The sequence below is a fragment of the Fringilla coelebs genome (assembly GCF_963513975.1).
Source record: "Fringilla coelebs genome assembly, chromosome: 1".
NCBI classification, from domain to species: Eukaryota; Metazoa; Chordata; class Aves; order Passeriformes; family Fringillidae; genus Fringilla; species Fringilla coelebs.
Window position 1 is genome coordinate 135,166,115 of NC_140028.1, and position 15,804 is coordinate 135,181,918.

The following is a 15,804-nucleotide window of genomic DNA, read 5'->3' on the forward strand; positions in this document are numbered from 1 at the left end:
CGAGGAGATTTTAGGGTCTTCAGAGGAAACTACATGGCTTTTTAAATCCACTATGATTTTTCCCTTTTGATGTAGGTGAAGCTAACTTACCTGTTGGACTCGGACTGTTCAGGCATCTCATTGAGCCAAATACTAACATTAACACTACAAACATTAACACAATAAAAACACTAATATTAACTAAGTTAATAGTACCAGCTTCTTCATTAGAAAATGTTCCTTTTCTAAGTTAAGACACTAAATGGCCAAGAAGCTCCTGCACTTAAGCCACTTTAAAGCACAGACGTTAGGAAACCTATTAACTAGTAAGAAATATCAGAAACACTACATGTGGTATCAAATTTCACTTTCAGGTTAGACTTTAGGTATATCCAGAGAAGTTAACAAGTTTAACTTACTCTGGGGTTATCTTCTGCAAGTTTTTAAGAACTTTGTCTTAAGGCAGACAATAATAAGAAAGTTATGCAATCATGCTCATTAGACTAAAAATACACATTTATTTGAATTGTACTGCCCGCTGTTCAGACAGCTATTGGTTACATTGTATAGACTCTTCTCTTACTGTTGAATGCAGTTTTGAGATACAAATGGTAGCTTCTGGGATCCAGACAGCTTTTGCCAGAACACACAGATAAATTTCAGTGATGACTTGTACAAAAAGTAAGAAAGATAAGTCGTACTGTAGACATCTGTGCACAAATTCCTTGGAAGCAAAGCTATTTGAACCTGTCTAAAGAGAGCAGCTGTAGGCCTTTTCTCTGCTTGAATCCTGGAGGAAATTCATATAAGAGAGACCCACTGGAGTCCCTGGCAGAGATATCTCTTTCTTAAGTGAGGCATCTCTAGTGGACTAGGGAGGAAATAAACAATGAAACATAAGCATCTCCCTTTTCCAAAAGGAAAATATAAACGGGGTTGAAGGAGGGGGAAAGGAGAGACACGGAGAGAGAGATCATGGCAAATACCAGATTGAATTCCCTCTGGCTCTGCTTCTTAATTAGGGGAAGTCTAAGTCGAATACGAACAGATGGGAAATGAGCCACTCCTCACTTAGCACAGACAGATCTGTGAGCTGCAAAGCCAGAACAGGGAAGATATCCTTCAGATGGAGACAAAAACCGCCCAGCTCTTACCCTCCAAGAGACACAGGTTTGATGCTGTAACAACCCTTGTACCATCACTTACTGCTAGGACAAGCTCCTCCCTACCGTGCCAGGAGCCAGCAGAACGTGTCTCTAGCTGTACAATGCTGGAGGTATTAGCCCCATTAGGTTAATAAAAATCAGCTGCTTATACAATAGCATTAGTGAGCTCAAAATTCAAAGAAGTAAGGGTCAGACTGCCCTGTACCCTTCAGATTTTCCCAGCCTTCTCCAACTCTTCCACGGTGTGCCTTGGATCTCTGGCACAATTAAAACATCTGTCAGCCACGCATACCCTGTTCCACTTAACAGCTTCACTTAGCAACTCACTGCAAGTCTCCTGCTCCCAGTGTGCCAATTCCCCATTCCCTTCTCATTTGTGAAGTTTTAATCTTGTGCCTGCTGGTTTTTTGGTCTCAGGAGAAAGAAAAGGTTTTGTACTTTTAAAGTGTGAATACTTTCATGAGGTCACTTAAAGACTACACTAAATTACTTGTGTAATTACTTATACAACTAAAGACACATTGAACAAGCCAAACTCACAGATACCTCTACTAGATAAATTTCTCCATTTCTCCCTCTTTCCCAAATAGTTTCCCTCTGACAAGTCACTGTCTGGAAGCTTATGTGCCCTTACATAAATAAATATATTAAAAAAAAATTACCCATACTGCACTAGCAGGCAACTAGAAATATTCATTTCCTCTTCAGTGCAGAGAAGCTACAAATCACAAAGAATTTGTCCCAAACACATAGTTATTTTCTGATAAAATAATAAAAGTAAAAAAAAAAAAGAAAAAGCTTTAAGAGAGTTCTTGAGCAAAAAAAGTTAATGAACACACCTAAATTACATGTTATCATTTCACCCCAAACCAGGATATTCTTCAGCAAATTACCTGAAAGGTTGTTTAATTTCACTATAGACTCACGCTCTCTTTTTTCCCAAACCCTCAGCAATCTGCACAGAGTTTTATTTCCTACAACAATATCTAACAGGTAAGGAAAAAGGTTTTTTTCCATAGGTGTTTTTAGGACTGATCTACAATTCTTTGACAGTCACAGGAGCTTCTTTCGGAGATTTCAAAAAATTTCATAAACTAGAATCCAACAGAACTGCTTCCATCAGAAGCTATTTCATTTCACCCAGCACTTCCTAAACTGAACTCCAAGCTCTACTTTTGGATTAGGTAAGTTCCAGAAAGGCAGTCCTGATTTTTTCTATCTTCAAAAGACCAAGATCCACCACAACAGTTTTTCTAGTATTTAGCCATCTGTGGTGCTGGAAAGGTGAGTTTAACTCTGAATTTCCAATATTTCCTTCTCTGGTCATTCATATTTATTCCTGAAGTACCTAGTATTCTTTTTCTGCAAAGATATTCACACACTATTTCTAAACTCTAATTTTTGCAAGTGCAGCAGATCAGACTCTGTCACTCCCAACCAAATGGCATCTTCTACGTCCTTAAATTCCTTTGACAATTCTCTGGTATTTTTTCTGCGTCCAAATTTCAACTTCCTTTTTTAAAGCCTACTAGCATCAAAACTATATATAGTATTAGCTTCAGGTATAAAACAAACAGATATCAAAAAGAAGTTAGAACTCTTCCAGATCATCTTTTTATGCCTTCTAATTTATCCACCCTAGGGTGCAGTTACTCCTAATCTGAAGGTCTCCCTAGTGCTAAATTCTCATCCTCTTTGACCTCTTGGTCCTTCTCAGAGCTACCACCTCCCTGAACAAAGCCCTCATCTCTGTAGTTCTGCACTCCTTTTTTAATCATATAAGTATTCATCTCACCATATTAACAGGATCTCATTTGGATAGGCTCAGAATGCCAGGTGATCAAAGTGGGTTTTGTACAAAATCTTTGACTTTATTCTGCTTCAACATTTGAAAGGATTTTGCATCCTCTGCAAGATTTTACTACACGAAATGTCAATTGCTTCTTGACAATTAAATTTTTACTGTTATTTAATTATCCCTTATTAATATAATTTTTTTTGTTTTTTTAATTATAAAGCTCTGCAATAATTAGCATTTTAAAAGTCCAAGACACAAAATATCACAGCAAATAGTTTGCAAGAAGCATCCTCAGGAGTCCTTAGACACCAACTAAAACACTAATGCTTTATCCATTGGAAGTTTATTTCTCACCTTACACATTGGTCAATAAAAATAGCAACCTATTGCAATTCAATAACAATAATGATCTGACTCAATGTCAGATATCAACAAAACTAAGTTAATTTCCAGAGAGGCTTTGATTATTTCCAAGAGTAACAAGTTAAGCTTGTTTGGAGCTATTTTATCTAATTGAAACTATTTTTGTGAAGAAAACACATGGAGCAAAGCCACTGAAGTACAGGAAGAACTTGTCCCCCATCTCACATCATAACTGCAAGCTATATTTATAACTGGCAAAGCATTGCTCCCCTCTTCAAAGACAAACTGCTGGTGAGCTCTTCTTCTCTGCCCACTTTGCTTAAAATGCTCACAGCATGAATTTTTATCTCCACAGTGGGAGGCCAAGGATTAGCCCCAGTCTCCAAGAGGGTGGAGAGATTTAAAGGTCAATTTAATTAGCTCATTCTAATCTCTCGCACGCCTAATGTAAATGTCATTGTTTTCTAACTGCTACTTTAGCAGACAAGATCGTATTTTAGAAACTTTGAACACATGAACTATGTGTTGGATGTAATACAAACACCCTGTGTAACTAATTTAAAAAGGGATCCTAATAAAAATTGCCATTGAGTCAGACCTTTTCCTAAGAAAGAGAAAAAGGGCAATAGGAAAATTCTGGTGGTAAAGCATAGAGAGCTTTAGAAGAACAGTAATCTTTCAAACTGACTGGCTTAACAGCTTCTCATTGATTTAAATCTTCCCCGCTTCACGATGTCGGGACAAAGGCAAACAACAGTTTCTGGTGCTGTGATCTCATCCAAACGCTGTGGAAAACCAAAATGAGCTTTACAAGCTCAACGTACCCTAAAGACAAATCAGATCACATCCCAGACTATTTAAGAGTGCCTCTGGGCAAGCTTTGCATGAACAAATAGGCAAAAACAAGTGCACAGAAGATGCTCTGTGATGACTGAAATCATAGGTCAGTGGAAAAGCCTGACAGTGGCTCATGACTGTTGGAGGATGGTGTACACATGGTCTGGCTGTTCTCCTGCAGCAGAAGTCACAGTGCTGCTCTCTGGCCCAGGCACAGCTTCCCAGCAAGACAAACCTGGAACTTCCCCCAACCTTTTTTTTTTTTTTTCTTTTTTTACAAGACTTCAGGAATCACGGATATAAAAATTAGACCAGGATTACTGATCAAGAAGGACATCAGAGAGACAGTGTCACACAACTGACATAGATGCTCCAAGGTTATTTGCTGTAATTTGAAACAAGTAGCCCACTTCTGATATGATTTTCAGGACAATGTTTTGTCAGTGACTTGTAGAGAGAAGAAAGGCAAAGCACTGGGCTTTTTTTAAAAACAGAAGCAACAAACCCAGAGATATCTGGGTGGTCATACAGGGACAGGTAGGGATGACTTTTGGGTCTATTTCATATGGTGACACTGTTCTTGCCATTAAGCAAGTGCTTATCTGGAAATCCTGTTACAGAAGCACGACCAGGCAACACTGATCCCCGACACTGGAAGGTCTATAAAGAATCTGATCTGGAGAAAAGCCTACCTGACCTACCAGTAACATGCTACAAGCACATGCAGGGATGTAACCTCCCCTGCCTTTGCCAGATATATGGACAACTTTGCACAATGATTTCTTGTCAGCTCATAAGCATGGCTCTCAAAAGGCTATGGTGAATACCATGGGATCCCCAAAAGATGAAAACAGGACACCACGGATCCTGTGCTGCACCCATCAAAAATACAGAGCTCCTTCTATGATCTTGATAAGATGTGGATGCACGCACTCCAAACACCAATAAACACTTATAAAACAAAATGGTATTCAGGGAGTGATTACTATGGACAAAGATGTGAAAAACTTTGGCAGAGAAACATGAACAACTTATTTTTTGCATTGAGCTATTCTTCCAGGAGAAAGGTTATGGGTTCCTTGATTTCCTTGAATCAGAGTTAATGAATAAAACATGAGGGTCTTTCCTAAATCAAGCTATCCTATTGAGGCCACAGATCTGGATTTGGAGCTGTCAGCTTAAGGCATGCACTTGCTTTGGAAAGAGTTGTGGCTCTTTTTCTGGAAGCCTTTTCCCTTTAGCCCTGCAAAGCTTGGCTTAATGCCTTCCTTTCAATAGCTGTAAGAACTCGGGAGTACCTCTCAGTTTGTTCTTTTCATGTTGCCAGCACATACTAAATTACTGTTTTCCAGTTTGAATGCCTGGTTGTGAATGACACTCAGTTTAGGCAAGGAACGGCCAAAAGCAAGGCAAATTAAATGTTTTCCAGGGAAAACTGAGAGAAACCATAAGTTAGAATCTCTGTTGCCATATGTACTAAGGTTAACTCCCACCACCACTAAATTATTATTTGGGCTGACACTTAAGGCACTAAATATTAGAACGTTAGATTTAGATTGAAAACTTCATTTTTTACATGCTGGAAAGACTACAAACAGCAGAGGTTTTGTTACTATAGCTGGTTCAACACTTTACTACCGCTGCCTATACATCAAACAAGACATCAGCAGTTCTGAATGGTGACACCAATGTCTTGGTGTCAATGTCCCTTTGGGATCCACCAACTGTATAATCTGCTACAGGAATCTCATCTGACAGACAAGCCCAGGAACTTTTCAGGCACTGACAGACTTGCCATGCTAAAATAAAATGATTGGTATTTTCTTTACAAGACAATTCTTGCTTTGACGATTTTTAATGCACTTTATGGAATTAATTGAAGAGATTGTCTTAGGAATAAGGTCCAACTTTTAACATGGTTACTGCTGACCTTGCTGTCTGCAGTTTGATGCTGGAGGTGGCTTGTCCTTTCCCAAACCAAGGGCCAAGAAATAAAAGCATGAATTTTAGTGCAGAAGCACCAGCTGAGAGCATTGATTAGTATTTGTTTGTCTGAAAGAACATATAATCTTGGACTGCAAAGTACTTTAAGCTCTTAAGATGATATTTTGGGATTGGATAAGTCATGTAAAATGAACAAAAGTATTTAGAGACTGATAAGAATTCAATGATCTGAAGTCTAGATACCTCAAAATAAAATTATATTGAAGGCTGACATCTAAAAAACAAGCCTGGAATTTGCATTGCTTTCCCGATGCCTTGCTATGAGCCCTAGACTACAAATCTTTCTGCATTGAAAGCTCTGGAAGATATTGAAAAGTATCCTTAACAGGCTTATCAAAAAAGTTGGACATGAGTTCATATGGTTTGTTATTAGAGAAATAGCTTAAAAGCAGGAATTCTTATTAATTACTTTGGATTTCAAGCTTTTATATGGAAAAATGCTTAGAGAAATATCAAGCATAGTAAATGAAAAAGAACTTACAGAACCATCTGCTAAAAGTTCTTTATTAATTCTTTGTCCTGTACAGAGAATCTCTACCAACTGCTCCTGCAGACAGGAAAAGTCAGATCTGAGCCTGTCTCCTACTACAGCGAGTACCAGAACTTCAAGGGCAGTCAGCTGTGCTCTCCCTCATCCCCACAGAAGCTCATTAGGTACACTGGGACATGGGTGCCCTCTGGTATCAGCAACTGTACTGTACTGGGCAAGAACACACTCTTCCTCTTCTGCCTGGCAGAACCCAGATGTAGGATTCAGCAATAACTTTAAGCAAAACCAGATGTGTTGGAGCACAGTAAAAAAAAGTTTCCCTTCCCCAAGCAACAGCAGCAGAAGCATTTGTAACAGTAGTAGCTCCTATTTTTCTACAGATTGCTGGGGATTGTTAGGTGAGCTGTCTGCCTGTTAATCTCTCATAATTTTGTAGTTTACAGAAGCTAACCCTGTAATTCTAACAGAACTCTACTCCTGGATTTTCTAAGGTAACAAAGCCTGTTGGTCAAATGACTTGAGAAGCAATCCCCAAGAAAAACAGCTATCCCATTAATTGGGCAGGGAGGGAACAGGGTGGGGGGCTGTTGGTCGAGGGGGTAGAAATCTTTCTGTAGAATAACCTTCACAGTGTCTAAAGCTGAGGGGGAATGCAGAAATTAAAATTTAGTGCTTAGTGAGGGACATTACAATATCCATTTTCTGATAACTTTTTTTCTGTTCTACTAGAAACAGTTAATGCTCTCAAGTATCCTCCCGTGAATACTAGAAGGATTCTTTTTCAATTAAACAAGAAAGTACTAACAAAAATACATCATTTACCCTATTAAGGCAAAATCTGTCATTACTTAATAAGCTGGCTTTTGGAATTGATACTTTAAAAAGTAATCTTCAATCAGAGATCCATATGTGCTTGTAACATCCAGCAGTACAAAACAAAACAATGGTCTCATTCCCTTTGATAATTTATAGTCTTTGTAAGTGGTTAAAATGGTTTTGAAGTTTTTTCATCATTCAAATGCTATTTTGATTCATACTGACTGATCATCAATTGTGTTCCCCCTTTTAAGAAAAAAACAGCCAAACCAGTTTTTAATTTAATGCAGTAACTGGTTTGGAATTTTTTTAATATAAGAACAAAGTTTCTTAACCTAGATTAGGGATCTCATTTATCATAACAAGTTTGTATAGGCAATCGTTGAATGAAACTCAATGTTTCATTAACTTCATACTATATTTTCTATGCTGCTGTCCATTATAAAGCATGAAGCAGAAAAAAGTCTACACTGTATTAGCAACTGCACTGTATCTCCACGAAACTTCAATTCCAGTTCAGTACTAAATGTCTCTTGGAGATGCCCAACTAGCTATGAAATATAGACAGATGCAGGACAGATTACCAAAACCATCTCAAAAAAGGGAGTTGGTTTGTATCATGTCAAGGAAGGGAGTTCATTCCAGGAACTGTAATTGCCATTACTATAAATGGCTTCCTGTAAGGCATGAACCATACACAATGTAAGGAATTCCTCTGACTCCTAAATCCAGACTACTTGTAGGAAAAAGCCATGAACGTCATGAGATTTAAATCTCTCTTCAGGGACATAACAAGATCTCTGTAAGAAAAGTTCCATATATTAATTATTTCACACGTGAACTAAGTCTATGCATTAAACAGTCCACAAAATTGCTACAAAATGAGAAACACAATGTAAAGAATTAAAATTAGTATAGCCCACTACTTAGAGCATATGCTACCAATTTTTTTCATGAGGTAGGTTTTGTTTTATTAGTGCTTACTCATAAGGAAAGACTATTTGCCCTCTGGAACAACTCATCAAGGATATCAGCAGAACATTCTGAAAACAAAGGCACTTAAAATGAATGTTCTTTGAGACTGTGACTGATGTCTGACTAATGAACAAGGTAATTGGTTTATTTATCTAAACCAATCCTCTCTGGCTCAATAATGGGAATGACATTGTTCACAATTGACTAGGACTCCCTTCCTGAAAATCACTATATAAGAAAAACTATCAGAGAAAGTAACTTGATATTTCTTCCATAAGCTTTCCCTTACTTTTACGCTGCAAATAATTTTTCAATTTCAGGTTTGATTCTAAGACAATCATTTTAACCAATAATAATTGGAATAACTTCCTTGAAGATAAAGGTTATCTGAAAAAAAATATATATATTAGATTCCCTTTTAAAATCACAGGGAATAACATTAAATTGAAAGCAACTTCTACTTTTAATAGGGATAATCCCTATCTTACACAAGAGGAGACAAATTTTCTTTTTGTTTAGTTCTGTAAAAATTTATTTTGAAATGGAGTTCAAAATACATTAATATTTTAAGCATTTCATTAATTTTCTTATTAATCAGATTAGTCCAGTAGAAAAAGAATTCAGGCTGTAAATTGCTTGGGCTGAGAAAAAAAGCAATACTGAAAGCAGACATTGTCTCCCCTTCGGTTAAAGTTAGCCGTCTTTTGTTTTCAACTAAATATGCTTTAAATACTAAAAATCATGAGATTCTTTTTGTAATACATAATTTTGTTGTATCAAAAACTAGGATGTAGTTACATGTTCTTATTTTGCGTTGTTGATTGGTTACATTACCAAAACACATAGCTACAGAGAAGTATTTTTGGGTTTAATCTGAAAATGTGGACAATTCATCCAGTGACAGTTACTTAATGCTGTTTTATCATTGTTATCATTAATAAATCCAAACAGTAGTATAACATAGTTACAACAGCAATTTCTGCTGCAGAACAGCAGTGCATTTCACAGTGGTGTGGAGTGCAGCATTTTTGATTATGCCAAGTTTGCCAGTTTTAACTCACTGTAGCATCTCAAGACTAACATTTACTGAACTCTACCTTCCACTGTCTCTAGTAATGTCAAAAGCCCATGCTCTAAAGACAGCAAGCATGAACTGACATCACAATTTTAAGAGCAATCACATGTCTTCCTTCTTTGTCAAAAAAATGAAATCTTCGTATAAAGGGATCAAGTAACTTCTCAAGCAATAGGATCCTGCTTGGTCCAAGAGCAGAACTGAACCAGGAATGCCATTTGATACATCTGTTTAAACTGCTGGTCTCAGCCTCTGTGCATTTCCTTTTAAACAGCTCTTCATAAACAGGATAATGAAAAATCATGGAACATGATCACGACAGCTCCAAAATAAAACAACAATCCTCTTCTCCACTGAGGAGAAAGTATCTTAGCAAGGCTACAGTGGCTGCAAACTGAGATTCATAACCTCATCTCCTCAGGGGCGTCTACATCCCTGCACACTTCAACCCACCTATACATTTCTTCTGAAATGTATACATTTGATCCTGAAAAGGGGCAAATTGGTAAAAAGAATTGTTGAAGGACTCAGACATAGATTTTGGCTGCAACATTCAGTTTACTCCATCAGCAAGAATGGGAGCGTTATTGTACAAATGCATTTTGCACCATTTGTTTAGCTGCTTAAAATATTTCTTAAAAATTCTCTTAATATATCTTAGTGACATAAATATAACTGCAACTCACATGAAAATAGTTTAAAAAAGCAAAAAAGTATGTGAGGAAGCAGTACTGGGTTACACAGCAAGCATTCTTTAGGACAGCACATCTTGCAGTGTGACTGCAGAAGGAATTATCCCTGCTACTGAAATGCTGTGCATTAGGAACTGGTAATGGAAAAGGGAACTGTCAGTGAGAACTGGCAAATCAGGCTGAAGCAGAGCTCAGGGACTTTCTTTTGCAAAGGCAGAAAGAAACTCTGACTGCATGGAACAACCCTGCCAAATCTAGAGCAATTTCTTGGTTTGCTGTATCTACTTTACACAAGCAATTTGTTTCCAGATCCTCTTAACATCAGGAAAATGAGACATGATGAAGGAGGATGAAGCTGGCAGGCCATAGGTCACTCTCCTGTAACCAAAAAAAGCATGAGGGGAAATAAAAAAGAGGCTGTGGTCATTTCAGAAACCACATCTCATACAGCCAGAACACTGAACCAACTGTTATCTAAGCGACTGGGCTGAATATAGAATATCTTGCCAGAAGTGTCCAGACATTATTTTTCCTCCTTATTGCAAGAAGTACTACCCTGCAGCTTCAATAAATGTGGATTACATGCAGGCACTCTAATGAGAAACACAGAGGACTAAAGGTGGCAGAAGGGCAGGAACCAGAAGAAAGCTGGGGCAGGCTGAAAGCTTAAACAGAAATGTGCATTTCACCAGCCTAGGCTTTTTCAAAGTGAACTTACCTGAAAGTCTTGATCATCAATTCCGAATCTCTCTCTTAGATTGCGGAAAACCATTGGACAATATTCTTTAAATTTGAAATGACTTGGCATGTTTTCTCTGAAAGAAGATAAAACCAATCCAACTTCATTACTGTGCATATATAATAAGCAACTCGAGATTTTGTCTCAAAGCTATTCATAGAAAGCTCAGGGTAACAATCCTCTTACAGTTTCTCTTCTAATATTTCCTTTTTTCACTGAGATTGGGTTATCTTGTTTTTCTTCACAATGTTAAATGAATGTTTATTAGCTTACTATAACATCATTATGTCATACCTAAGGAACTAGAACAATGGTAAAATGAACACAAACTATTTTGAAAACTCTGAAATATGGACTCAAAAGAAGAAAAGAATGCTTTCCCACTGCCCTAAACTTCAAAGGTGAAATCTTAGATTGGATTATACAAGAATTACTATACCACCTGTGACATCAAAAAATACTAACAGTGCCAAAACTTCAAGAAAATTTGACTCATTCAATAGAGAACCAATTTTAATATTGTAGTGTTCATTTTAGACTTATACAACAGAAAAGCTATTTTTACCTTTGTCACAGAGCTGAAGACCCAAAGTAGCAGTATTTTTCTTTTCTACATATATTCTTGAATAAAATTCAGGTTGCACACACACCAATATTCATAGTTTTGTATGTCTGTACATACTGCTCATGAAGCATTTTATTTTTAAGAGACAACAGATATTACATGAAATTACCATAATGCTTTTGAAGCTTCTATATGATGGGTATGATTTTGTATTATGGAAAATAAAAAGCTGAACATTATTCACACTTGATATAGGCTTTATATTCTCATTCTTATTCAAATACAACACTTAAAAAAGAGCACATCAAGTTATATTTTTAGAAATACACAAATAAATGCTTATATCAGCCATAAATAATCACACCAAGAAAGGATCACCTTCAGTATCTAATATGCTCACAAGGCAATAATAAACCATATGGGGGAAAAAATTCTACCCAGCAGCCTTTGCTGTTGCTTTTTAGAACAGCACAGACGGTTATCTCAGGATTAACTTAATCATCAAAACTTCAGTTCCATGCACTGAAAAATAAGAGTTCACAGTACTTCATAAAAATATCACTACCACTATCCACTCCTGCACAAAATTGTGACTCGTACTTACTTGTTGAAAAGGTGATTGTCCACCTTTATCTTTGAGTACGCTTTGAAATCATCTGGCATCAACATAACAGGGATTTGAACATGGCTCAGTTCATTGATCTAGAGAAAACAGAATATATTTAGTTGCTGCTGTCTTCGCAAAGATGCTACATATATGTCTTAATCCTGAAAGTCTACTAGTTCCTGTATATATATCCCAGGAGTGAATGCAGGTAATGGAAGAATGTAAAAGCAGTGTTATTCTTTCCAGATCACACAGAATCTCAAGAGTGACACTTTGGAAGAGAAGAAAAAGTCCATATTTAGACTTGTTTCAGAAATAAAAAAGTGCTTTAAAGCACAGCTGGAGTGTACTTTTTTTTTGGAAGGTCAATGACAATGCTTTCCTACACCAACACATAGTTCTTGTTATCTTTCCAAAGATATTTTGATGTTATCTTGTTATCTTGCTATCTTTCCAAAGATAATTCAACTTCTTTATTTCCAGTGACTATTTGCCCCTGCAGCTTATGAAGAAATCTTATATGCCTGTGTCTTGAACTGTTTATAGATAAAGTGAAATTTTGCATGCATGTGAATGTACATATTTTCAGTTCAATAAGCAGAAATTTGTTTCTTGCAGTAGTGCAAAACTCAGATGAGTTTTTGTAAGCCACAGTATTCGGGCATTTCTTTGATTGTTCACATTGGACAAACCATTTAATTAGATAAATTTTTGCTTAGAAATAGAGGTGCACATAAGTACTAAGGTTTTCCTTATTTTCTTACATTTATGTAGAACACCTACTCTTTCTAGCTTTGAAATTAACATTCTCAGTATTCTCCAGATTAGGATTTTCCCACTTATATTTGTAATTTACTTCTGACCACATCTCTATTATAAAATCTAGACAACTTTACCATTACCTAGTTTGTAGGCACGTTTTTAGTATTGCATGTATTAATCTACCCTTACTTGACTTAAGTTTAACTAGAACACGAGAAACACAAGACAGAATTGTTAAACTTGCAGTGCTCCTTTCAAACCAGGAATGAGATAACCATTACAACAACAGTTACCAAATACCCATGACATATGTTTTATCCATGTTTTTATGGCACTCTATACCCTGGTCATGCATCTCAATTTACCCAGTCAAATCTTTTTGCTCACACAGAGCACATTTTTTTCAGCAGTTTTCTACAGGGTTTAGAGGGAAGTCCCACCCTTTAAGAATGGGAATGTACACCGGTGCTGGAGGGTAGCAACACAGGTGTGCCCCTCTGCTCCTTAGCACTGCTTACCCACCAGTGTTTTCCAACTAGGAAGATGTTAATTGCTTGTAAATGCTACCCTGCTTAAGAGAGGCTTTTGGAGAAACCTTCACTGAAGCAGCTATATATTAAAAATACTGGGGGGGAAAAAAATGCACTCCCTGCAAGCATGACCTTTAGAAGAGCTGAAGTTAAACAAAACAGGAGAAGAGTGAAGAGCCCTCCAGCTCTTAAGCAGAAGAAAGAAACCTGCCTGACCTTCCTGCCAGAAGGAAGCCTCCTTACTTTTCCATACTTTAAAGCACCAGTAATGTTCCCTGCTATGCCTCATTTTTGTCATTCAGATCTTGCAGACCACATGAAAAGTGCCAAGAATGCTTCTTTGGAAAGACCTGAAAAGTTCTTGATAGAAGCCTGGCAGCTCCAAGCAGAGCAGAGAAAGCAAGGAGAAATGTTGGGGATGAGCTCAAAGTGCTCCACTCCTTGGTGTTGTAGGGAGAATGCTCTTTTCCCACTCCAAAGGGAGAGAAAGAAGAAACTCCAATAAATTTTTGAAAACACAGCTGTACAAGCCTAATAAATCATGATGACACCTCATTAAATACAACACAAAATAACAAAATGCTGATTGAAAAAATCACTACATCCAACATACACACTCTTTACTGAAGCTGATACTGCTGTACATCAATCTCACCCTGAAGTCACAAGGCAGCTCACAAGTCTGCAGACCCAGTCTAGCTGTTGTACAAACAAAACTAGGGACACGTAGATATATTAACACAGAGATATGAAATTCTGCATTTGTTTTACAGAATTACCATTTCTTTCAGATTGCCAGATCACACAACAAATTTCACACTTGAACGAAGAGTAGCAGGAATGTACATGCATATACATTACAGACAAAAATGATCCCAACAACACCTTCTGCTGAATACTGTAAGAAATTATGAACTCACATCCTCAACTATCTACAACAAAGTTTGATTTCAAAATTGCATTTGAGGTTATCAAAACTGCATTGATCCAATTTTTGTGTAGTCGCTTTGTTAATTTGCTGATAAGAAGTTTCTCTGCATACATCTATAGAATAGCTTTCATGCTGTGGATATTTAAATTTGTGCTATGCAATGGCACAGTTTTACTTGTGCCTGTAGGCCTTATAAGCATCACCTACGGAGCAGAATGAAAAAGCCTTTGTATGTGCATACTTTGGGGATTCTTTGATTTTAGGAAAAAAATTCCAAAATACTTCTCCTAAGAAATTCCCTACAAGATGTAAATGTACGCTCTCCCCATTCCTCAATCAGCAGGTGTGATGGTTTTGTTCTTTTCAGGAGGGATTAATTTTTCAGGGTGCTTTTTGTCTTGGGGTTTTTTTTTGTTTGTTTGTTTGTTTGTTTTGGGGGTTTTTTTTTGTTGTTGTTTTTTGGGGTTTTTTTGTTTTGGTTTTTTTTTTGTTTGTTTTTTGTTTCTTTTTTTTATTTTTTAAAATGTTTTTGGTTGGTTACTTTTTTTTAAGATTCATTCAAATCTGAAGTAAGTAAAAGTAATTTCTCTAATATTTTTGAGGTGATGAACACACAGTAGAAGTGACCTTTGGTATAGCACATCAGCTGAGTAATGGCATATCCCAGCAGCACAGACCATTAATTAATTTAAACCTTTTGAAGTATAAGGTCTGGTTCTCTCTGCAATAGGAATTTTTGGACAGATTTGATGAGGCCAGACTGGAAAATGTGCACAAGAGAATGGAACACCCATGTCATTAGATCTTGGTGGAAACTGGAACCACATTGGGGGGGGGGGGGAGGGAGACGAAACAATATCCAAAACACCCCCCGCCCCTCCCCCCAAAACAGCTCTTGAAAAGCTAAAAGAAAAGGGAAAGGTCAGAGGGATTGATTCTCTACTTTGCCATCACTGTGTGAAGAAACAGTCACATCTAAAAGACACTAAATATGAAATGCAAAGAAAACATTTTGAGCCTTCCAACTTATCTCAAATGAATATTTTGCTTCTTTTTCTGTGTTTGAACGTTAAGCACAACAGAAAATGTGTTAAGATGCCTGTGATACCTTTGACAAGTATTATGTCCATCGCTTCATGTTACCCTTTAAATACAGTTAGCTCGCTTAGTAATAGCAAATGAGGTGTGTGTGAACATGAAAGTTCAGTATTCCAAATTACAATAGCTGTAAAAATTACATAAGAATTACCCATTTTCCTCTAAGAAGTGCTTCTGAATGTAATAAAATCATAAGCAAGAAGCAACTGCCCAAGAAATTGAGGTAAAAGAGAATTGCAAAGCATAATTGAAATAAAAAAAGCTCACTGGACAGAGGAATGAGGGTACGGGATCAAACATTCATTTAACTGCAATTACTTCTGAGAATCCACATGTACAGCATGTCTATAATAAATGCATGTGCATCATATTAGGAA

At 37.0% G+C, this 15,804-nt stretch overlaps 1 protein-coding gene across 2 annotated transcripts in view; it reads right to left on the minus strand.

Annotated features, from left to right (window-relative positions):
- PIP4K2A (phosphatidylinositol-5-phosphate 4-kinase type 2 alpha) overlaps nucleotides 1-15,804 on the minus strand; it is a 107,424-nt gene that overhangs the window by 38,334 nt on the left and 53,286 nt on the right. For both annotated transcript variants that reach the window (XM_084209505.1, XM_084209504.1), the window contains exons 2-3: nucleotides 12,104-12,201; nucleotides 10,914-11,010 (exon numbers count right to left, since the gene is read on the minus strand). In XM_084209505.1, the coding sequence (XP_084065631.1) occupies nucleotides 10,914-11,010; nucleotides 12,104-12,201 (195 nt within the window). The remainder of the gene's footprint in view (nucleotides 1-10,913; nucleotides 11,011-12,103; nucleotides 12,202-15,804) is intronic.